General features: G+C 41.6%; 1 protein-coding gene across 1 annotated transcript in view; it reads left to right on the plus strand.

Moving 5' to 3' along the window:
- Positions 1-22,844, plus strand: part of LOC139442092 (xanthine dehydrogenase/oxidase-like) — a 46,277-nt gene that overhangs the window by 11,310 nt on the left and 12,123 nt on the right. Inside the window, exons 11-26 of the mRNA XM_071222877.1 lie at positions 309-385; positions 1,388-1,481; positions 2,009-2,121; positions 3,299-3,483; positions 4,359-4,521; positions 6,145-6,349; positions 7,074-7,246; positions 8,871-8,990; positions 10,329-10,547; positions 11,573-11,636; positions 13,077-13,146; positions 13,790-13,877; positions 14,922-15,008; positions 15,767-15,958; positions 16,546-16,691; positions 22,422-22,503. Of these exons, the coding sequence (XP_071078978.1) occupies positions 309-385; positions 1,388-1,481; positions 2,009-2,121; positions 3,299-3,483; positions 4,359-4,521; positions 6,145-6,349; positions 7,074-7,246; positions 8,871-8,990; positions 10,329-10,547; positions 11,573-11,636; positions 13,077-13,146; positions 13,790-13,877; positions 14,922-15,008; positions 15,767-15,958; positions 16,546-16,691; positions 22,422-22,503 (2,078 nt within the window). The remainder of the gene's footprint in view (positions 1-308; positions 386-1,387; positions 1,482-2,008; positions 2,122-3,298; positions 3,484-4,358; positions 4,522-6,144; positions 6,350-7,073; positions 7,247-8,870; positions 8,991-10,328; positions 10,548-11,572; positions 11,637-13,076; positions 13,147-13,789; positions 13,878-14,921; positions 15,009-15,766; positions 15,959-16,545; positions 16,692-22,421; positions 22,504-22,844) is intronic.

Consider the following 22,844-nt stretch of genomic DNA (forward strand, 5'->3'; position numbering starts at 1 on the left):
AGTGCTCCTTTCCGGAGCAGGTCTTGAAAACTGTAGAATATTTCTTGCCTTGCACAGAACCGGACATGTTATATTGGCGGGGGATATGAGTATTTCATGCTTGTTAAACATGTTACTTTCATGTCACAGTGCACATCTCAAACTTCAGGTGACTTCCTATGGTCTCAGTTGTCTCAAAGAGTTATCATGCATTAATCCTGATCCAAGTATACCAAGCGTACAGATCTACATATTTATATGTATAAGAATATATGCGTATTAGCAATGTCAACTATAATCACTGTGTATATGATGTGTTTCTGATTCAGAGTGGAAGACCCGCGTGTATGCGGCCATTGTTGAGATGTTGCAGTGGTTCGGTGGTCACCAGATCAGGAATGCTGCCGTGAGTTTACAGCTTTGTAATTTAGTGACTTATTGGGAAATGTTTCGATCTTGCGTTATCGCAACCAATGACATGACATCACAAAGTATCAGACTTCACTTCAAGCTTGTATACTTTCGGCCATTGCTTTACATGAGACTCAGGCACTCTCCTACCCAGAGTTCCTTGCGGCGGCCGGGGACAGTTGGGTAGCCTGGTGGTTAAAGCATTCACTTGTCATGCTGAAAACCTGGGTTCGATTCCTGACATGGGTACAATGTGTGATATTGCTGGAATATTGCTAAAAGCAGCATAAAACCATACTCCCTCACTCACTACTTGCATCCGGCAGCCAGCATAATACCTCTGCCACAGGACAGCTAAGTCACCACTGCACCAGACTGTGGAGACTCAGGATGAGGGGAGTACTCATTGCTGTGTGCTGGGGGAGTAATCATTGTATCATATTGTAATATCCCCTATCTTTAGAAAGTAGAGTATTAAGGGGCTTAAACAAGGACTGGTTGGCTCAGAGTCACTATACTGTGTCTGTGTGGGGTATTCATGTTAAACTGCATGGTATGGTTTCTTAATGAGCTAGCACTATAAACCAGCATTATTCCAGACAAGTACAAGCAGACACACACAGACACAGACACAAACACAGACACACACACACACACACACACACACACACACACACACACACACACACACACACACACACACACACACACACACACACACACACACAGATTGTGCTGAAGATGCACAGAATACACAGTGGTGAACATTGGGCACCATGTATTCAAGCAGGGTGTATTTAAGGTGAAATGTATGCAACCAAATAAAATACCAGAAAAATTCCCTGTGCAATGAAAGAACGAGGATCACCCAAATATAGCTTTTCTTGTGCAACATAATCCACCATGTGCATTGAATGACTTTCAGTATTGAATTAATGCAAATGTCAACCTCAAAATATTGTTAACTCCTATGCTGTTACTGTTGCTGTTGTTTCAGGCTGTGGGGGGAAATATTACAACAGCCAGCCCTATCTCCGACCTCAACCCTCTCTTTTTGGCAGCAGGAGTGGTTCTGGAAGTGGCATCTAGAGGTGAGGCACTCGACCACTCTGTCATGCAGGAAATAATAGTAATAATAACAACAACAACAACAACAACAAGCATTACTTGTAAAGCACAACCTGACATTAGTTTGCAGTTTAGTGAATCAGCATGCATTGAACTTGGCACATAGATAGGTCTAGTGATGAACTGGTGCCTTTTGATAGTTTGGGATTTTTGAAAAAAATATTTTTTGAGTTTCTAAAGCAACGACTTACTTAGACTGAAAATGACAGTAGTGCTCCTTTCCTGATCAGGTCTTCAAAACCATGGAATATTTCTTGTTTTGCACAGAACCGGACATGTCATATTGGTGGGGTATATGAGTATTTCATGCTTGTTAAACATGTTACATCTGGTTGGCAAGAGGGGCAAATTGGTCTTCTTCCCTTGGTCATGCCGGATTCTGCTGATGCCATATGGTATCAAGTTTTTCCTCTTTCCACATGAATTATATAGAATATTTTTGTACCTGTCACCATTGAAGAAAGATCTTTTTGCTGCTTATCTTCTGCAGATGGGGGATGGAGAAAGATCACCATGGATTCCAGATTCTTCAAAGGCTACCGTAAAACAGAGATCAAGCCGGATGAAGTTCTTGTTTCGCTAACCATTCCACATACTAAAAAGGTGACCCTTGTTATAACATTGATCAGTCATGGATCCTGTGCAAGTCTTGTCATACCATTTGTTCATATAGACTATATAGTGGAGAAGTCTTGGAGTGTCTTTCAAGTAGGGCTGGGATGGGTAACTCGGGCACCTTGGTCGAATGGGTTCTGAGTAGGACCCAGGTACCCACAGGACTACCCAGACCTGTGGTTAGTCAAGTGATGTATTGTTTAAAGACAAAAACTCACTATAGTCTGACAATGCACACATTCTTTTTGACTTGTATATGTTTGAGTAAAGATAAAGCTTTCGTCAACTTCAGTGTACACATGATCTGATTGTTTGATACACGTATCTAAATAGTTTTTGCCAGGGCTGCACTAAAACAATTCCCAATCAGACATTTTGTTCCCATGTTGAGACCTACAGTGAGTACACGGGTAGGGTCAGGTAAAAGGGCGTCGGGTACCTGGGTAGTAAATTTGGACTCGTCCCAGCCCTACTTTAAAGTATTGTTTTGGTGCAGATGGTCAGACAGCCATTTCCTGATTTTGTCAAACCCAAAAGCTGAATTTTTGCAAAATTATGAAACTAACGTGAGACATTTTTAGAGGCTCTTGTTTTCTGCTCAAAACAACAACAGACTTTGTTGCAGAATGATATAGTACAATGAAAACTAGGCACATGCACCACACTGAATATGCCATGTGTAATTTGGGTTCGGAAGGACACTAAGTCTGAAAAGATTTTTGCCAAGGTCTTCTGGAAAATCCTTGAGGATTCAATGTTGTTTTCTCGCAGACGAAGTCAATATTGATCACATGGCAAGTCAGCAGTGACCATATGACAAGGCTATCTTTCAAGGTAGTGTCTGTGGTATGATTTGACCAAACCTTTTCGGGTCTATTCTATTAAGTCACCAGAAGATGCTTAGCTATATATTATTGCATTCAATTCAATGTTCAAGTATTTATGAATTTAAGAAAATAAGTTTTTAAAAAAATCCCAAATTTTAGTAAAATAAGTTTTTTAAAAATCCCAAATTTAAATAAAATAATGATTTTCCCCATCTTGCCACAAGGGCACTTAGTTTTAAATCCATGATAAATCCCTGCATGTTGTGTGTCAGTGTAGGTAGTGCTTTATGAGAAGACTATTGGACTTATTATATATCCTGAGTGTTTGTTTGTTTTAGGAAGAATTTTTTGCTGGCTTTAAACAAGCCAACAGAAAGGATGATGACATTTCCATAGTCAACTCAGGGATGAGGGTGTTGCTGGATGCGGACTCAGATGTCATCAAGGAAATATCTCTGGCATTTGGGGGAATGGCGCCAATCACAGTCATGGCCACAAAAACCATGCAACAACTTGTTGGAAAGTAAGACTACTTTGTTTTGTAAGGTCTGATATTACTATGAACTTCATGACTGTTTGAGATGTTTAATGTCTGAATCAGTCTTATTGAAATCAGATGTTTTTATCCGATATGGTACATCTCTTTGTGAAGATATATGTATTTTGTTTCTAAATTTGAACTCAAAATGAGAATTCAGTTTAGAAATTAATGTTCTACAAGAGTTTGAAATAAAAAGTGTCAGTAAGAGTTTTTTTTGGCAATTTTGGTTGGTTGTATTTGGATTGTCCGAGTCTCCCCTTTTAAAAACCAAATGTAGTATGTTTTAGGCTTTAAAATTATCTGAGAGAGGATTTTGATATTTTAGATCCCTCCCTTTTATAAATGCTGGACGAGCCCTTGAATGTTGTCATTATGAGACATAAATTTGGTCTGTTTTTGACAAAAATCCAGAATAGTCAGAGTCTGGTTTTGACTTCAGTGTAGAAATAGGCCTCTATTGGTCTTGGATATTTTGATTGCTTTCTCAACATCATCTGAAACAAGGTAGAGGCCAGTTCCACACTCTAAATAGCAATGTAATGTTTGTTTCTGCCTTTGTACGTCCTAAACCTGGTTCCTGCCCTTGCAAACGCAGTACAATTGAACACTCTTGGCTCTATTAGGTGAAAACTATAATGGTATGGTGTAGGCTTATGATAAATCCTTTTGTGAATCCCAGGTGTGGTATTAACAACCAAAAATCCTAATTGGGATGAGTTTAGAATTAGACTCAGTGAACAGCGAATCCTGGCTTCTCTAAGGGCTTCAACTCTGCATTGTGTAATATGATCATTAGACCACTGTGCCTGCTACCTACTTGATGATGAAATCCTGTATGATAGCTCTGCTTGTTGTAGGTCTTGGGATGAGAATCTGGTTGGGGCAGCTATTCCCTACCTGTCCAGTGACCTCCCTTTGCCAGCTGGCTCACCAGGGGGCAACGTGGAGTATCGCAGTACACTGACAGTCAGCTTCTTCTTCAAGTTCTATCTTGCAGTGAAGACACAGCTAGGGAAACAGGTTGGTGTCAAACATTTTGCCATACGTGGAATCTGAAGTGATGTCCACGTTTAAGAATGATGTATGGGACTTCACAATCTCATTAAAATCAGATCTTAGTTTTCGCTACCGCTAAACAAAGATCTGAGGACATCCCATTACGGGTCACGTCAGAACGACCTCTCGGGAACTTTGACCGATCAATGAAATGACTGACAAGAAATCAACATTAGCTAATCAGAAGGCAGCTTTCTCAAGTTTTACGACACTAGTTTCAAACTGGCGACTACGCTTTGAAACATATTTTGATGTATTTTTGGTTAAAAATGTTAAAACTGATAAAAAGAACATTCTGGAATGGCTTACAGATGGCCTAGATTGTATGGATATAATCATAAAACCCGTTACTGTCTTGGGAATACCCTCTGTTAAATATTTCGAGGTTGCATGATCAGAAAACACATTGCTTCTACCACTTTCATGATCTAGTAAGCAACGCTCTGATTGGTTGGATGAAAGGTCATTCTGACGTGACCCGTAATGGGATGTCCTCAGATCTTTGTTTAGCTATAGCGAGAACTAAGATCTGATTTTAATGAGATTGGGGGCTTCACAGTGCTCCCGTTTACTGGTAATTACCAGGTTTTTTTACCTGTAAAATTAGCCTTGGACCAGTGATTCACATGACTAACAGTCCCTGTTAACCGGGAAATAAAGTACATTAAAAACTTTGTTGTTAAACAAAACATCAGCAATCAACAATCAATAAAAAACATTTTTTTAACAAAGTCAGCTTGTTTTTTATCAACAGGGTTTCCCATTGCCTATTCTTAGTGCAATGAAATAACATTTCACTTTGCTTTGAGGTTAAATATCAATTTGTAGTGACTTTGTCTCAAACCAAAGTGAAATATTCCGAACAAAAAGGTGTCTGGTCAAGTACATTACTGCCTTTGATTTAACATATCAAATTTCGCTGTCTTTTGGGCAAGTTTTTCATACATTAGAGTGGTGGTTGAATTGGTTGGTCGCCCGATGTATGGGGTAGTAGCTCTCAGCTGGATCCCTTTCATGTCAACTGGCGTTTGAAGGCCAACCCAGCATTTATATTATCACTTTATATAGAAGGCGATGTGGGCCTAACTGAAAAATTATTACTACGGTGAGTTGTGCAATCTACTGATCACTTCACACACGATTTTGCTGAAATTAATGTAAACATTATTGAATGAAATTTTGAATAAAATTGATAAAATATATTGCAAACATAAGTCCAAATAAACAATGAACACCTTTTTATAACCAGATAGTATAATAATGGGATTAAATCTCGTCCTTCAGTTCGGATTTGTTGATCGGTATTTCCTGTGTTGTGGGATCTTGGTGAACAGCTGATAATGTTTTTTGAGAAAACTTGAGTTTATTAAAAATGTAAGTAAATTTTGGGAGCCATGTTGTACCATGCACTATAACTGAGTTAGCGCAAGATTGAAGAGCGCAATAGCGAGGGAACACTGTACTATGAGAAGAAAACATCTGGATTAAAAGAGCATTACAGCTGAAGGGCTGCACCAATGAACATGTTGTGCCTGATGTGTTGTCTAGTCTGTAACCTAATTAAAGAAATGGATTTCCTTGTTTTAGAGCACTGGTGCTCCAGTTCCTCAGTCTTATCTGAGTGCAGTATCAGAGTTTGAGAGACTGCCCCGCCAGTCATGTCAGCTGTATGACAATGTTGCTTCTGGCCAACCATCAACAGATGCTGTGGGACGTCCCCTCGTCCACCGCGCAGCCTACCAGCAGGCCACAGGAGAGGCCGTGTATGTGGACGACATGCCACCACTGGCAGGTTGGTGTGGCTTGACATGCTGCAGGCTGTGTGGTGTATGTGTAGGTGCTGTGTATGTTGGCTGATTGAGTGGGAGAGTATACAAACATTTGTATGTATCTGTCATAGAGGTATTTCAAATAGGCTGTTGAGATTGTCATGTCGTTTACTCATATTATATTTATTTTGATATTATTTATAGATCTCACTCACACTTTACGCCAACCACAAACCCACCCCACCCACTGTCCCCTATCCTGCTACAGATTTCCTGGCTCTGCACACTCACTCACTCACTCACTCACCTGCTACAGATGGACTGGCTCTGCTCACTCACTCACTCACTCACTCACCTGCTACAGATGAACTGGCTCTGCTCACTCACTCACTCACTCACTCACTCACCTGCTACAGATGGACTGGCTCTGCTCACTCACTCAATCACTCACCTGCTACAGATGAACTGGCTCTGCTCAATCACTCACTAACTCACTCACTCACTCACTCACTCACTCAATCATTCACCTGCTACAGATGAACTGGCTCTGCTCACTCACTCACTCACTCACTCACTCACTCACCTGCTACAGATGAACTGGCTCTCCTCACTCAGCAACTCCGTCAGAATAGATCTTCAGCAACCCATGCTTACCATAAAAAGGAAACTTTGCTTGTTGTAAGAGGCAACTAACAGGATCGGGTGGTCACTGGTCATTTTCACTGACCCTGCCCTTTCCTGCTACAGATGAACTGGTCCTGGCCCTGGTCACCAGCACGAGAGCCCATGCTAAGATAGTGAGCATTGATGCCAGTGACGCACTGACGCTGCCGGGAGTGGTGGACTTCATTTGCCAGAAGGATGTCCCAGGCCTGAACAAGCTGCAGCTAGGGCAGGAGGAGATATTTGCTTCTTCAGAGGTTTGCTGAATTGTCTCATCTCATTGTCTATCTCAACCCTGGTAATGTTAATGATGTAAAAGATGTAAAAGAATTCTGTGGTACTGAGTATTATTTTAGTATAGATATTCATAAATGTATGGATATCGCTAAACGCAATGACATCCTTGGTCTTGTGACTTGGTGACTGACCACATTGACAAAATACCAACCAACCAGACATTACTTCCTTCTAAAAATGAAAATCTTCTCAAGAAATCCATGAATCTGAAGTTGTTTGGACAGAGATCATTCCACAACTGCTCATCAACAGTGTGGAACCAACATCCGGTATACCCGCAGCTGTCTCCTTCCCTTTGATCCTTCAAGGTTCACCTCTTCAAATTGCAGTATCATATCTAACACTCCATCTGTATAACTCTTAAACTAGCAGACCCTGCTATTATATGATGTTGTGCCATGAGCATTAACTTGGTGACTGCTCTTTGGCCTTCTCTCTTTCCTTCTTCATTATATCTTCTTTCTCCTCGTCTCCTCATTCTTCTTCTTCTCATTAGCCTTTTTATCATTAGCCATCTTATTCCCCTTCACCTCATTAGCCTTCTTCTTCTTCTCATTAGCCATCTTCTTCTCATTAGCATTCTTCTCATAAGCCTTCTTGTCTTTCACCTCATAAGCCTTCTCCTTCTCATTAGATTAGCCTTCTTCTTCTCTTTAGCCTTCTTCTTCACCACATGAGCCTTATTCCTCTGCTCATTGGCCTTCTCCTTCTCATTAGCCTTCTTCTTCTTCCTGTCATTAGCCTTCTCCTTCTCATTAGCCTTCTTCTTCTTCCTCTCATTAGCCTTCTCCTTCTCATTAGCCTTCTTCTTCTTCCTCTCATAAGGCTTCTCCTTCTCATTAGCCTTCTTCTTCTTCCTCTCATTAGCCTTCTCCTTCTCATTAGCCTTCTTCTTCTTCCTCTCATTAGCCTTCTCCTTCTCATTAGCCTTCTTCTTCTTCCTCTCATTAGCCTTCTCCTTCTCATTAGCCTTCTTCTTCTTCCTCTCATAAGGCTTCTCCTTCTCATTAGCCTTCTTCTTCTTCCTCTCATTAGCCTTCTCCTTCTCATTAGCCTTCTTCTTCTTCCTCTCATTAGCCTTCTCCTTCTCATTAGCCTTCTTCTTCTTCCTCTCATAAGGCTTCTCCTTCTCATTAGCCTTCTTCTACTCCTTCACCTCTTTAGCCATCTCTTTCTTTTCATTAGCCTTCTCCTTCTCATTAGTCTTCTCCTTCTTCTCATTAGCCTTGTTCTTCTCCTTAACCTCATTAGCCTTCTCCTTCTCATTAGCCTGCTCCTTAACCTCATTAGCCTTCTCCTTTACTTCATTTTGCCTCGGGGCGGTCGGGTAGCCTAGTGGTTAAAGCGTTCGCTCGCCACACCGAAGACCCGGGTTCGGTTCCCGACATGGGTACAATGTGTGAAGTCCATTTCTGGTGTCCCCCGCCGTGATGTTGCTGGAATATTGCTAAAAGCGGCGTAAAACCATACTCACTCACTCACTCACTCATTTTGCCTCCTCATTAGCCTTCTTTCCCTCATTAGCCTCTTTCTGAAAAGTCTTCTTCTACTTTGTATTACTTTTTGGTGTGTATCGTTCAACAGGTGAGCTGTCAGGGCCAGGTGATTGGTGCAGTGGTCGGTGACTGTCAGATAAACGCCCAGAGAGGGGCGAGGGCTGTGAAGGTCGTGTATGAGGATCTGGACGCCATCATCACAATAGAGGTACATGCCTGTAGCTGACATATATGTCCCCAGCAACCTGTACTTGTCCATATTTTACTTTTGGCAATCAAGTTGATAGTTATGTGGAATGTTATCACAATTACCAACATTTTCCACATGACACTTATGCATTCATTGTGATTTTGATTTGAATCGTGCAGTTTTACAAAAAGGGTGTCGATATTTGACCACGATGCAGATTATTCATTTGAACCCACAGACCCTCTCTTACATGCCATTTTGTCGACTGTGTTTTGGAATTGCAGTGATCCTCAATTGTCAAAGATCTTAGCCTACAGTTTCTTTGTGCAAGTGGATGGTATATGCAGCTGAATGCTAAGGTTGCAATCTTACAGATTTACAATAAATGCAGTGATAAGATCGATCAAAATTCAAGTATTGAAATATATTACTCTGACTTGGACATTGTTTTTAAAAATTATTGATGATATCAAACTTACTTACTGTAATAGACAATATAAGATGCGTTGACCTCAGAAGTTTATTATGTTGTAGTTTAATATCAATAAATTATCATTTGTTTTAATGCCACGTGGACCGTAATTGATTTTGAAGTCTTCAATATATTTAAGTTCAAAATTAGAGTGTGTATTCAATGCCGGAATAAGAGAGCTGACAAACATGGGTGGTAGACATGCTTGACCTTACTTATTGTGGGCCATCTGTTGCGAATTCCCTCACTGTTGTATGCGGGGAACTAAACGTGACTATCTTGATATGATGAAATAATTCAGATAATAAATTTGGGCAACTAAACATGAATCTCTCCTTAAAAAAGATGAAGAAGCGTAAATGTGACAAAATTAACTAAATATGATTCTCAAATCTGTTGCTATCAATTTGTCAGTTTTGCCCTATTTTGGCTAGCATTGCTGTGTCCTATTGCGACATCCTATCGTAACTAACACGGTCTACTACGTCCTATCTTGACGAACTATCAAACCAAAGTCATGAATGTACGTCCTAATACGATGACATCTCAAAACCAAAGTGACGAATATGTTTCCTATCGAGCCGAACTATCAAACTACAGTCACGAATGTACGTCCTAACGCGATGACATCTCAAAACCAAAGTGAACTTACCTAAAGTAAGTCCGATTTTCCTCGTTTTGCACGTGCTCGGACAGCACGCGCCATGTGATACTTTTCCCTTTTCTCCACGAGGCAAGATGCGTTCCAGCTATCTGTTCAAGCTTAACATGTCTTCAAACCACCATAATTCCCAGATGATGTGGTTACTACTGTCATTTATAGGTGCAGTATTCCCAATCCAGGCCAAAATCAATGTTGACTCACTTGTGTTATCCCTGTGTAGGAGGCTGTTGCCAAGAACTCTTTCTACTCCCCCTCACACACCATCAAACACGGTGACCTGGAGACGGGGTTCTCCGAGTCGGACCATGTGCTGGAGGGTGAGGTGCGGAGTGGAGCACAGGAGCACTTCTACATCGAGACGCATGGTGCCCTGGCTATCCCGAAGGAGGATGGGGAGATGGAGCTGTTTGCCGCCACTCAGAACCCATCTGAGGTGCAGGTGAGACTCAGATCCCTGTGTGCTAGTGATTAGTTTTTGTTCATTAAAGATGATACATAGTCACATGAAGGTGACTATGTGACTTTGAAGCTCTTTGAGTTGCAGCCCAAATGTGTAGAGTGTATAGAATGAATCAGTAGGAGAGATTTCATGTAAAAAAGACATGCTCTGAACCATATCTCAGACAACAACTGTTATTCCGTGAAGTGATTGACCTTGACCTTGACAAGTTGAATAATGCATTGTTTGTGGGGATTCTGGGTTAGAACATACACCAACAGTCTATGCTTGCTGTATGAGGTAACTTAATGCAGTGGGTAGCATTGGAATCTTGGTTGATTGAGTGTAATTGTACCCCTTTTGATCTTGTCAAGGTTCATAGGCCACTGTCATATTCCTGGAATGAGAGTGCTGCATTAAACAAACACATATTTATTTGTTTGTTTTTTGAGGTTTCTTGTGAATAAGTACTTTTTTGAGCGTGGGTTTTGTTGATAGAGTTACTTCCCTTGTGGGAAACTACGCAAGCTCCTTCCCAGCAGATTACACCTTGCAGATGGAAAAGCACCTATCTTCCCCTTTGCAATCACACTAAATCTATTATTTGATATTTGAAATGAAATAGAAATTCAAATTATAAAACAAGCAAAATCATTTTGTTTCGGGAAACATTTTCGATGTCACAACTTTCATCACTTGTTTGGAAACTTAACTGGCAGTCTGTGGCGACGTCAACTCCATGCATGGTTGTAGAGTGCCTAGCACAGTGGGGAGCTGTGAATGCTCCGCAGTGATGGTACAGAGAGCTCTGCAAATGGGCTATCGCTGTAAGGAGCATGGAAACTATGGATGCCATCTTGGATCTTCATTAGTTTTCTTCATTACTTTGCCATCACAACTATATACATGTTTTGGAAGATTCACAAAATTTTAAGCTTTGTACTTTACTTTTCCTTCATGTGGAATGTTTATGATAAACATGAATACATGTTTACATATTTCATCAATCCTGCTTATGTTGTCAGTCTGTGATCTCCGAGGTGCTAGGTGTTCCAGCTAACAGGATCACAGTCAGGACCAAGCGACTGGGTGGGTATTCTCAGCTGTCTACTGTAAAGTACTCAATTCAAATAGTGATATTTCTATAGAACTATGACATCCGGGGTAGAATAGGTCTTCAGAAACCCATGCTTGCCGTGAAAGGCAACTATGCTTGTCTTAAGAGGCGACTAACGGGATTGGGTGGTCAGGCTCGCTGACTTGGTTGCTGCATGTCATCATATCCCAATTGCGTGGATCGATGTTTATGATGTCAATCACTGGATTGTCTGGTCCAGACTCGATTATTTACAGACCGTCATCATATAGCTGGAATATTGCAGAGTGCGGGGTTAAACAACAAACAAACAAACAAACTATAGATCCACGATACACTGATTACTTGAAGTGTACAGTATTCACCATCATATACATCCTGGGTGGTCAGAAAATTGACAAAAGGGTTACTTATCTATTGACAAGTTAAACTTGTTGACAGAGATTGAGCAGTTAAAAACAAACTTAAACAAACATCAATGAAACTAAATGTCTTCAAGTACAGTTATGAGACAATTTTATTCTCCTTCTACAATGCTGTTTTCTGTAAGTAATCTGCAATGTACAAATAGATATGAACTGTCTTGTAAAGTTTAGTAGTATAGTATATAGTGCAACTCACCTGGGTACCTATGTTTGGATCAGTACCATTATTATCAGCTCTGTTACTCTGATATGAAACCTCTTCACATGAAGATTCCTTCATAGAAGGTTGCATCAGATGAACTTTGATTGTCCAAGCTAACTAAAGGATGTGTGGATTCTTGATTCTCTCAGGTGTCAGATTTCTGAAATGATTCAGCTTCATGCCTTTACCACCTTGATTGGAATTTCAATCTGAGCAAAAGTAAAAAGTCACAGAACAGAAACATATCCTAGACAGTACACCCTTTTGGGTTGATTAGCCATTAAGCTGAGAAACAGTCCACAATATTGGAGTACAACACATGCAAGCGATCATGTCTGATGAAAAGTTTTTGTTTCATGTCCGACTTAGTGTCTCATACTCCGATGGCGTGGGTTGTTGCTGACAATATCAGTTACTGGATTTTATACGTAAAAGGTCGGGGGTATATAGTTATACCAAGGTTCCGTCTGCCTGTCCTTCCGTCTGTCTGAAAACTTAAACTATTCAGTGGATTCATATCAAACTTAGTACATATAATCTGTGTCCTATGGAGGGGTGCAGTCAAAAGAAAAAGAATGTTTTTATTAATTTTCCATTTTTTTATGAATTTTTCAAACCCTAACCCTATCCATTATTTGATTTGAAACTACTGACACACTAGGCGGGTCGGGGGTATTAGTGAGCCCTTGTTTTGTCCAGATTTTGTTTTTTAGATGCCACAATTGTATGGCTGGAATATGGGTGTCAGCTGCATTAAACAACAAACAAACAAACCTTCCAGTAAGTTGGTAGTTTTTGTATTGCAGGTGGAGGGTTCGGGGGCAAGGAGACACGGACAGTCCTGGTGTCGGCCCCTGTAGCTGTGGCTGCAGTCAAGTAAGTGTTCAGCATCATCAACATCATCGACATCATCAGCATTGTCTATTGGGGATGCTGGGATCCACTGGGTTAGCTGCTTTAGTATCTTGGAACCCCTACATTTTTACAAGGGTGGAATCAGCTTTTTTAGAAGGGAGGGGTCCAAAATATCAAAATCCTCTCTCAGTGGGGAGTGGGGGGCCTTGTCTACAACACACTACCTTTGGTTTTCAAAAGGAGGGGGTTTGGACCCCCTGGAACGACAGGACGGATATCTTGGCCAATGTTGTTGGTGTTAGGTCCAACTATTTCATTAGATTGTTTTACAGATTTTTAGCTTTAAAATTCAAGGCCAATAGGTTGAAAACAAAAATAATTATATTATATGTCCATAAAATCTCAAGTTCAAATATGTTTTTTGGTTTTTTTCTTGCAATTTGTCACAATTTGCTGTGTTTTTCAACAGATTTTAGTTCTTGTAATTTGAATAATTTATTTATATTTATAGTGACAGTAAAAAACCCATTGCTTTTTAATTTTTTCACATTCTGTTCTTGTCATGCAATCTGGAATTTCAATGTCAAATGATTTCTTACCTCTGAAGCCACAGGCTGTTGTGTTTGAAACTCATTCAGTGACTCACTCAACCACTCTTCTGCAGACACAGGCATCCTGTGCGGTGTGTCCTGGACAGAGATGAGGACATGAGGACCACGGGGACTCGACACCCCTTCAAGGGAAAATACAAGGTACACTTGTAGTGCAGGTAGCATCATCCCGGAGCAAGGGAGTTAACTGACTAAAAGTCCAGTTTCCACCCTTGCTGAGCTAGGCTGGAATGTCTGGGCTCGATCGTAGCCACACCAGTGGCTATTATGAGTTATTTCCCTTCTATCTCCCTCCTACTGACCTATCAGATTCCACCTCATATCCCTTGCATTTGTTTCAAACAAAATGGTGGTGCCCTTTTAAGACGATCTGATCAATAATCAAAATCTATATTGTAATAAAACAAATCTTACTAAAAGAAGTGCATCAAATCACGTGAGCAACTTGATTAAAAACATGAAAAGATTGGAAAATATCTGTTGACGCAGAGTTGGCGGTACACATGCTTTTCAAATCGATATATGAACAGCAGTTTATGAACCGGATGTTGATTTCATAACACGATTTTGATTGGACTATTCATAAACTCATTAGTCCAGCAAAATTTAACTCCATAATTCCAGCCCAGTTCAGCAAGGGTGGAAACCAGACTTTTTTCAGTTAACTCCCTTGCCTAAGGAAGATGTGCAGGTGGTTCCATATAGGGTTGGTCCTAAATTTCCTTTGCCTGATTATTATTATACGCCCTTGCCCTATTCACCGACATAGTTTTCCTTGTGGAGTGATGTCGCCTTTGTCATATCACTAACCTATCATAGAAGTTCTCTCAATCATGATCGTGAAATCAACAACCAATCAGAATGTCTCTTCTGCATGCATGTTCACAGCCTCGTGCGAGTGAGCTCTTGATATATTTAATGGAATCTGAACAGTTCTTTTAGTAAACTTTTTATCTGGACAATGATGATGATGATGATGATGATGATGATGATTATGATGAATCCATTTGTTGAGTAATCTCATCGGACTAGTTGATACTACTGTTACAGTTTCTAGACTCTTCCCATAGTGGGCCAGCAGTTTATTTCTAGTTTGAGATTGTATCATTGTAGCACATGCTTAGAGACATTTTAGAAGCCTTGGTTATTTATGAATAGTATTATTTACTGTCAATGTATTTTCAGATTGGCTTCACTGCCGATGGTCGTGTGATGGCCTTGGAGTTGCATCTATATTCAAACTGTGGCAACTCTATCGATGTGTCAGAGGCAGTGAGTATCTCTGACAAAATTATTAGCATGAAAAGAGTGGCAAAAGAGGGGTAAGGGATGGAGGAGGGGGAGTGGGAGTTATCTTACATACCACAGAGTTGTTCCCCTTAGGTGCTTCAGGCTCCTCTTATGATGGGTTCAAATCCCAGATTTGTCCTGATAATAATTGTTGGCTTGTCTTCACTAAATCTGTACTGATGTGTTTCACAAATTATGTAAATGTCTGTGACCTGTGTTACAAAGGGCACTGCTCCCACAGTATGCTGGCACACCCCAATGTAGCTGAAATACTGTTAAAAAAGGTGTCAAGTCCATCTCACTCAGCACTATTTCAAACCTGTGAAGATCTGGAGTAGAATAGGTCTTCAGAAACCCATGCTTGCTGTATAAAGCAACTATGCTTGTCGTAAGAGGTTGCCTAATGGGATCGGGTGGTCAGGCTCGCTGACTTGGTTAATGCCATTGAATCCTTATTGTGTAGATCGATGGGCATGATATTAATCACTGTAGTGATTGGTCCAGACTTGATTATTTACAGACCGCCGTCATATAGCTGTAATATTGTTGAGTGCAGCGCTAAACCAGCAAACAAACAGCACTATTTCATAACCTGTTGACACCAGGAGTTGTTCCACAAGGCGAACTGAGTGCTAAGACAATTGTAACTCCACACCTCTACGTAGACTTACTAAGATGGATAATATGGCATTAAGGGACAGATCTGTGATGGTATTCACGTGTTGCTAATATGTGTCGAGGTGATGGACCGCGCTCTCTTACATGTGGACAACTCCTACTACATTCCCCACATCCGCGCCACCGGCCACCTGTGTAAGACCAACATCCCATCATGCACTGCATATCGAGGGTTTGGAGCACCGCAGGCCATGTTTGTTGCCGAGACCTGGATCACAGACGTGGCAGACTACCTCAACCTCTCACCTCAAGTTGTAAGTGTTGTTTATGGTACTTCCGTGGTATGGAGTCACACTCCTGCAGGTTTGCTGATGGGAGCTGGTACTTAGCTGAAGTCAAATAGATCTGTTTAACCATTTATTAGGCTAAAAAAAAATAATAGTCACTCTCTGTATGATTATAAAGTCCATTTTCAAAAAAGAAAACATCCTAATACTTAAAAACAAATCGATCCAATATAAGCATAGTTACTTCCCTTTACATGCGAACTGCTTTTCTGCGTATCGCGTGTAATGGTCATGGCGGCAATAGGAGTTTGCACGACTGTGTAGGGAGGCCCTTTCCCAGGGTGATGGTACACAACTGTTACATACTAGTTTGAACAAACAAGCCAAAAAACCCAAAAAACACCACCAACGCCTGCACTATATTTTCAAAAGTCATTGCCTGAGAACCAATTCTTTTATTTTTTTAATCCTTAAGTTTAGTAAAATAACTTGTGTTGTTATGGCTGTTACTTCACCTCAGTTTACCACTCCTCAGTATGATGGTGTTTATATGTTTGAGGTAAGGCTTCAGGGTTTTATAATGGTTATAATGTTCTGTCCTTTCTTGCAAACAGGTAAGGGAGAAGAATCTGTTCAAGGAAGGGGATGTAACTCCGTTCAATCTGCCGCTGACAAAGTGCAACATTAGAAGATGCTGGGAGGAATGTATCAAGCAGAGTCAATACGACAGGCGACGCAAGGAGGTGGACCTCCATAACAGGTGATTGTATCTCAGTAGTCCAGACAGAGTCAGTATGACAGACATCACAAGGAGGTGGACCTCCATAATAGGTGATTGTTTCTCCGTAGTCCAGACAGAGTCAGTACGAAAGGCATCACAAGGAGGTGGACCTCCATAACAGGTGATTGTTTCTCAGTAGTCCAGACAGAGTCAGTATGACAGGCATCACAAGGAGGTGGACCTCCATAATAAGTGATCGTTTCTCCGTAGTCCAGACAGAGTCAGTATGACAGACATCACAAGGAGGTGGACCTCCATAATAGGTGATTGTTTCTCCGTAGTCCAGACAGAGTCAGTACGACAGGCATCACAAGGAGGTGGACCTCCATAATGGGTGATTGTTTCTCAGTAGTCCAGACAGAGTCAGTATGACAGACATCACAAGGAGGTGGACCTCCATAATAGGTGATTGTTTCTCTGTAGTCCAGACAGAGTCAGTATGACAGGCATCACAAGGAGGTGGACCTCCATAACAGGTGATTGTTTCTCTGTAGTCTAGACAGAGTCAGTATGACAGGCATCACAAGGAGGTGGACCTCCATAATGGGTGATTGTTTCTCTGTAGTCCAGACAGAGTCAGCATGACAGACATCACAAGGAGGTGAACCTCCATAATAGGTGATTGTTTCTCTGTAGTCTAGACAGAGTCAGTATGACAGACATCACAAGGAGGTGGACCTCCATAATAGGTGATTGTTTCTCTGTAGTCCAGACAGAGTCAGTATGACAGGCATCACAAGGAGGTGGACCTCCATAATAGGTGATTGTTTCTCTGTAGTCCAGACAGAGTCAGTATGACAGGCATCACAAGGAGGTGGACCTCCATAATGGGTGATTGTTTCTCTGTAGTCCAGACAGAGTCAGCATGACAGACATCACAAGGAGGTGAACCTCCATAATAGGTGATTGTTTCTCTGTAGTCTAGACAGAGTCAGTATGACAGACATCACAAGGAGGTGGACCTCCATAATAGGTGATTGTTTCTCTGTAGTCCAGACAGAGTCAGTATGACAGGCATCACAAGGAGGTGGACCTCCATAATAGGTGATTGTTTCTCTGTAGTCCAGACAGAGTCAATATGACAGGCATCACAAGGAGGTGGACCTCCATAATAGGTGATTGTTTCTCTGTAGTCCAGACAGAGTCAGTATGACAGGCATCACAAAGAGGTGGACCTCCATAACAGGTGATTGTTTCTCTGTAGTCTAGACAGAGTCAGTATGACAGGCATCACAAGGGGGTGGACCTCCATAATAGGTTATTGTTTCTCTGTAGTCTAGACAGAGTCAGTATGACAGGCATCACAAGGAGGTGGACCTCCATAATAGGTGATTGTTTCTCTGTAGTCCAGACAGAGTCAGCATGACAGACATCACAAGGAGGTGGACGTCCATAACAGGTGATTGTTTCTCTGTAGTCCAGACAGAGTCAGTATGACAGACATCACAAGGAGGTGGACCTCCATAACAGGTGATTGTATCTCTGTAGTCTAGACACTGATGAGACTCATGAAGATCCAGCCATTCAGCAATGACAGGCATCACAAGGAGGTGGACCTCCATAATAGGTGATTGTTTCTCTGTAGTCTAGACAGAGTCAGTATGACAGGCATCACAAGGAGGTGGACCTCCATAATAGGTGATTGTTTCTCCGTAGTCCAGACAGAGTCAGTACGACAGGCATCACAAGGAGGTGGACCTCCATAATGGGTGATTGTTTCTCAGTAGTCCAGACAGAGTCAGTATGACAGACATCACAAGGAGGTGGACCTCCATAACAGGTGATTGTTTCTCCGTAGTCCAGACAGAGTCAGTACGACAGGCATCACAAGGAGGTGGACCTCCATAATAGGTGATTGTTTCTCAGTAGTCCAGACAGAGTCAGTATGACAGGCATCACAAGGAGGTGGACCTCCATAATAGGTGATTGTTTCTCTGTAGTCCAGACAGAGTCAGTATGACAGGCATCACAAGGAGGTGGACCTCCATAACAGGTGATTGTTTCTCTGTAGTCTAGACAGAGTCAGTATGACAGGCATCACAAGGAGGTGGACCTCCATAATGGGTGATTGTTTCTCTGTAGTCCAGACAGAGTCAGCATGACAGACATCACAAGGAGGTGAACCTCCATAATAGGTGATTGTTTCTCTGTAGTCTAGACAGAGTCAGTATGACAGACATCACAAGGAGGTGGACCTCCATAATAGGTGATTGTTTCTCTGTAGTCCAGACAGAGTCAGTATGACAGGCATCACAAGGAGGTGGACCTCCATAATAGGTGATTGTTTCTCTGTAGTCCAGACAGAGTCAGTATGACAGGCATCACAAGGAGGTGGACCTCCATAATGGGTGATTGTTTCTCTGTAGTCCAGACAGAGTCAGCATGACAGACATCACAAGGAGGTGAACCTCCATAATAGGTGATTGTTTCTCTGTAGTCTAGACAGAGTCAGTATGACAGACATCACAAGGAGGTGGACCTCCATAATAGGTGATTGTTTCTCTGTAGTCCAGACAGAGTCAGTATGACAGGCATCACAAGGAGGTGGACCTCCATAATAGGTGATTGTTTCTCTGTAGTCCAGACAGAGTCAATATGACAGGCATCACAAGGAGGTGGACCTCCATAATAGGTGATTGTTTCTCTGTAGTCCAGACAGAGTCAGTATGACAGGCATCACAAAGAGGTGGACCTCCATAACAGGTGATTGTTTCTCTGTAGTCTAGACAGAGTCAGTATGACAGGCATCACAAGGAGGTGGACCTCCATAATAGGTTATTGTTTCTCTGTAGTCTAGACAGAGTCAGTATGACAGGCATCACAAGGAGGTGGACCTCCATAATAGGTGATTGTTTCTCTGTAGTCCAGACAGAGTCAGCATGACAGACATCACAAGGAGGTGGACGTCCATAACAGGTGATTGTTTCTCTGTAGTCCAGACAGAGTCAGTATGACAGACATCACAAGGAGGTGGACCTCCATAACAGGTGATTGTATCTCTGTAGTCTAGACACTGATGAGACTCATGAAGATCCAGCCATTCAGCAATGACAGGCATCACAAGGAGGTGGACCTCCATAATAGGTGATTGTTTCTCTGTAGTCTAGACAGAGTCAGTATGACAGGCATCACAAGGAGGTGGACCTCCATAATAGGTGATTGTTTCTCTGTAGTCTAGACAGAGTCAGTATGACAGGCATCACAAGGAGGTGGACCTCCATAATAGGTGATTGTTTCTCTGTAGTCTAGACAGAGTCAGTATGACAGGCATCACAAGGAGGTGGACCTCCATAATAGGTGATTGTTTCTCTGTAGTCTAGACAGAGTCAGTATGACAGGCAGACAGACAGAGTCTGTATGACAGGCATCACAAGGAGGTGGACCTCCATAACAGGTGATTGTGTCTCTGTAGTCTAGACAGAGTCAGTATGACAGACATCACAAGGAGGTGGACCTCCATAATAGGTGATTGTTTCTTTGTAGTCCAGACAGAGTCAGTATGACAGACATCACAAGGAGGTGGACCTCCATAACAGGTGATTGTATCTCTGTAGTCTAGACACTGATGAGACTCATGAAGATCCAGCCATTCAGCAACCCATGTTTGCTGTAAAAGGTGACTGTGCTTGTCATAAGAGGCGACTAACAGGATGGTGTTGTCAGACTCGCTGACTTGGTTGATGCATGACATCATATCCAAATTGCATAAATAGATGCTTATGATGTCAATCACTCTATTGTCTGGTCCAGACTCGATTATTTATGGACCACCGTCATATAGCTGGAATATTGCCGAGTGCTGCATTACACGACAATCAACATCAACGTGACAGTGAGCTGCTTGATTTAGACATAATGTCTGCTTTCTCACTCAAGGTGTGCACTGGTATGTTGTCATCAGTCTCATAACCTTTACCCTGAGGTGGCCCTAACTAACTAACCTTGTTTTCTAGGCTAAAAACATAATAGTTTTGGTTCTCAGGCACTGCCCGCATGATGATATAGTTTGCAGCACGGTACACTTTTATTGCCATTTAAAAAAAATACAAAAAATACTTATACTTATAAACAATGCGGTCCAATCAAGCACGCAGTTACTTCCCTTTATGTGCACACTGCTTTACTGCACATCTTGTGTTATGGTTATGGTGGCAATAGGAGTTTGTATGCTTGTTTATGTAGGGAGGCCCTTTCCCAGGTTGGGGGGCATGGGTGGCCCATTCTAAGGCGCAGCAATTCGCTTTGCAGAGTTGCGTCCCTTAGGTAGGCCAGAAACCTTTGATTGTGGGTTCGAATCCCGGTTCGCCCCGTTTATGTTTCTAGGTTTGTCAGCACCATACCCGTGCTCATGGGTTTCACTGAAGTGGTAAACGTCTGAGACCTGCTTTCCTCCCACATTAAGCTGACACGCGTGATATAACTGGAATAATGTTAAAAGCCGTGTTAAAACTAACTCACTCACTCACTCACTTTCCCAGGTTGAGGGTACACAACTGTTTATTTAGTTACATACTAGTTTGAACAAGCAAAAAAAAGATAAACCACCACCCACCCGCACTATATTTTCTAAATTCTTCCAATTCTTTCTCCGATTTTCCAATTCTTCTATTTCTTTAAGCCCTATATATATTTACAGATTAATACTTCGGTATATGCTTAACAACACCTTTAAGCATATGAATATATTCCTTGTATGTTAATTACTTGGTGTGTAAAGAGATGTAATCTCTGATCAGTGAGGTGCTGACAGCCTGCATACATTATCACATTTTAGTGATTATCATTGACACCACTTTTGATACCTTGTGCTACGCACCACAGAACAAAACCGCTCAGACCACATCCAGGGAACAACATTCAGTGTATTTAGTTTCTTTATCATGACCTTGTACATATTCTGTGTTTACCCATTGGGAACTAAGGTTAGAAGAGGACATCGGCACCTATGGTGGTCACAAGAGGTGACAAAGTTAGGTTAGGTCGTCTGTGATCTGTCATCATGACCAGACTTGTTGCTCATGTTTTGTCATTATTTGCCGGTTCCAGTCTCAATTGTTTACATGATATAGATGGACTGAAGTGAACACAAGCCCAGACATCTGCAGCATTTAGCCATGCCAGTAACAAGCTTCTCACAACAATAGCCTGTTTGCTGAACTGTCTATACTATCGCTGCCACCAGTCAAAACTCCCCACTGTGCATGGAGTTGAACACGCAACCGACGGACCGTTATGTTTACAAACAAGTGATGACTGCCATAATGCCAAATACTCTTACCCCAGCTGATATATTTTCTTTGTCAGTTTGAATTTCTATTTTATTTCAACTATCATGTAATTGGTACAGTAAGAGTGTAAGGGGGAGTTGGTTGATTTTCAAAAATATAAACCTGAATACATTTGGGGTTAGAGGGAAAATTTCAAGATGGCCGCTTCCACACTGACGGCAGCCATGTTACCGAGAGTATAACAAAGGGGTAACTCGCTTTGAATGAGCTTCTGTCAAGATGCACTGGTTGTGGGTTTGAATCCCCGATTAGGATAATCATGATTAGGATGTATGATCAATACCATGATCATGGGTTTCACCAAAGCTGTAAATGTTTGCAGTCAGTGTTCCTCTGGACATTCCATGTACTTGAAACTGACTCGACTATTGTTAACCGGACACAGCAGTTCTGTCTGTATCTCCACCCATGCATGTTTCAGTGAAAACCGATGGAAGAAGAAGGGTCTCGCCGTCACTCCGGTCACATTTGGCATCGGCTTTGGTGTCTGGGAACTCAATCAGGTAAGTGAGGACCTGTACTCCTATATGACAAATATGAGATTGTTTTACCCTCAAACCTGTAATTTTGATTATCAGAAACATATTCTGGGTTATAAGTATTGAGTGCTGGTGAAGTTCTTCGAGTAAGATTGTAAATACATAGTCATCATGAAATTTCCAAAGCACTCTCATTCTATGTGTACCCAGTTTTGTAAGTGATTGAAGTCTCACAGAGTTCATATTGGTCATAGAATCCTGGAAAAGTCATATGCCAGAAATTTATCAGTAACATCAAACTAAATAAATCTCATCATCCATGTTATCCTGAGTTAAACACCTCCTAATGTTTGTTATTTTGTTGT

This window comes from Haliotis cracherodii, unplaced genomic scaffold (assembly GCF_022045235.1).
Source record: "Haliotis cracherodii isolate W230 unplaced genomic scaffold, xgHalCrac1.p SCAF_5, whole genome shotgun sequence".
Taxonomy (NCBI): Eukaryota; Metazoa; Mollusca; class Gastropoda; order Lepetellida; family Haliotidae; genus Haliotis; species Haliotis cracherodii.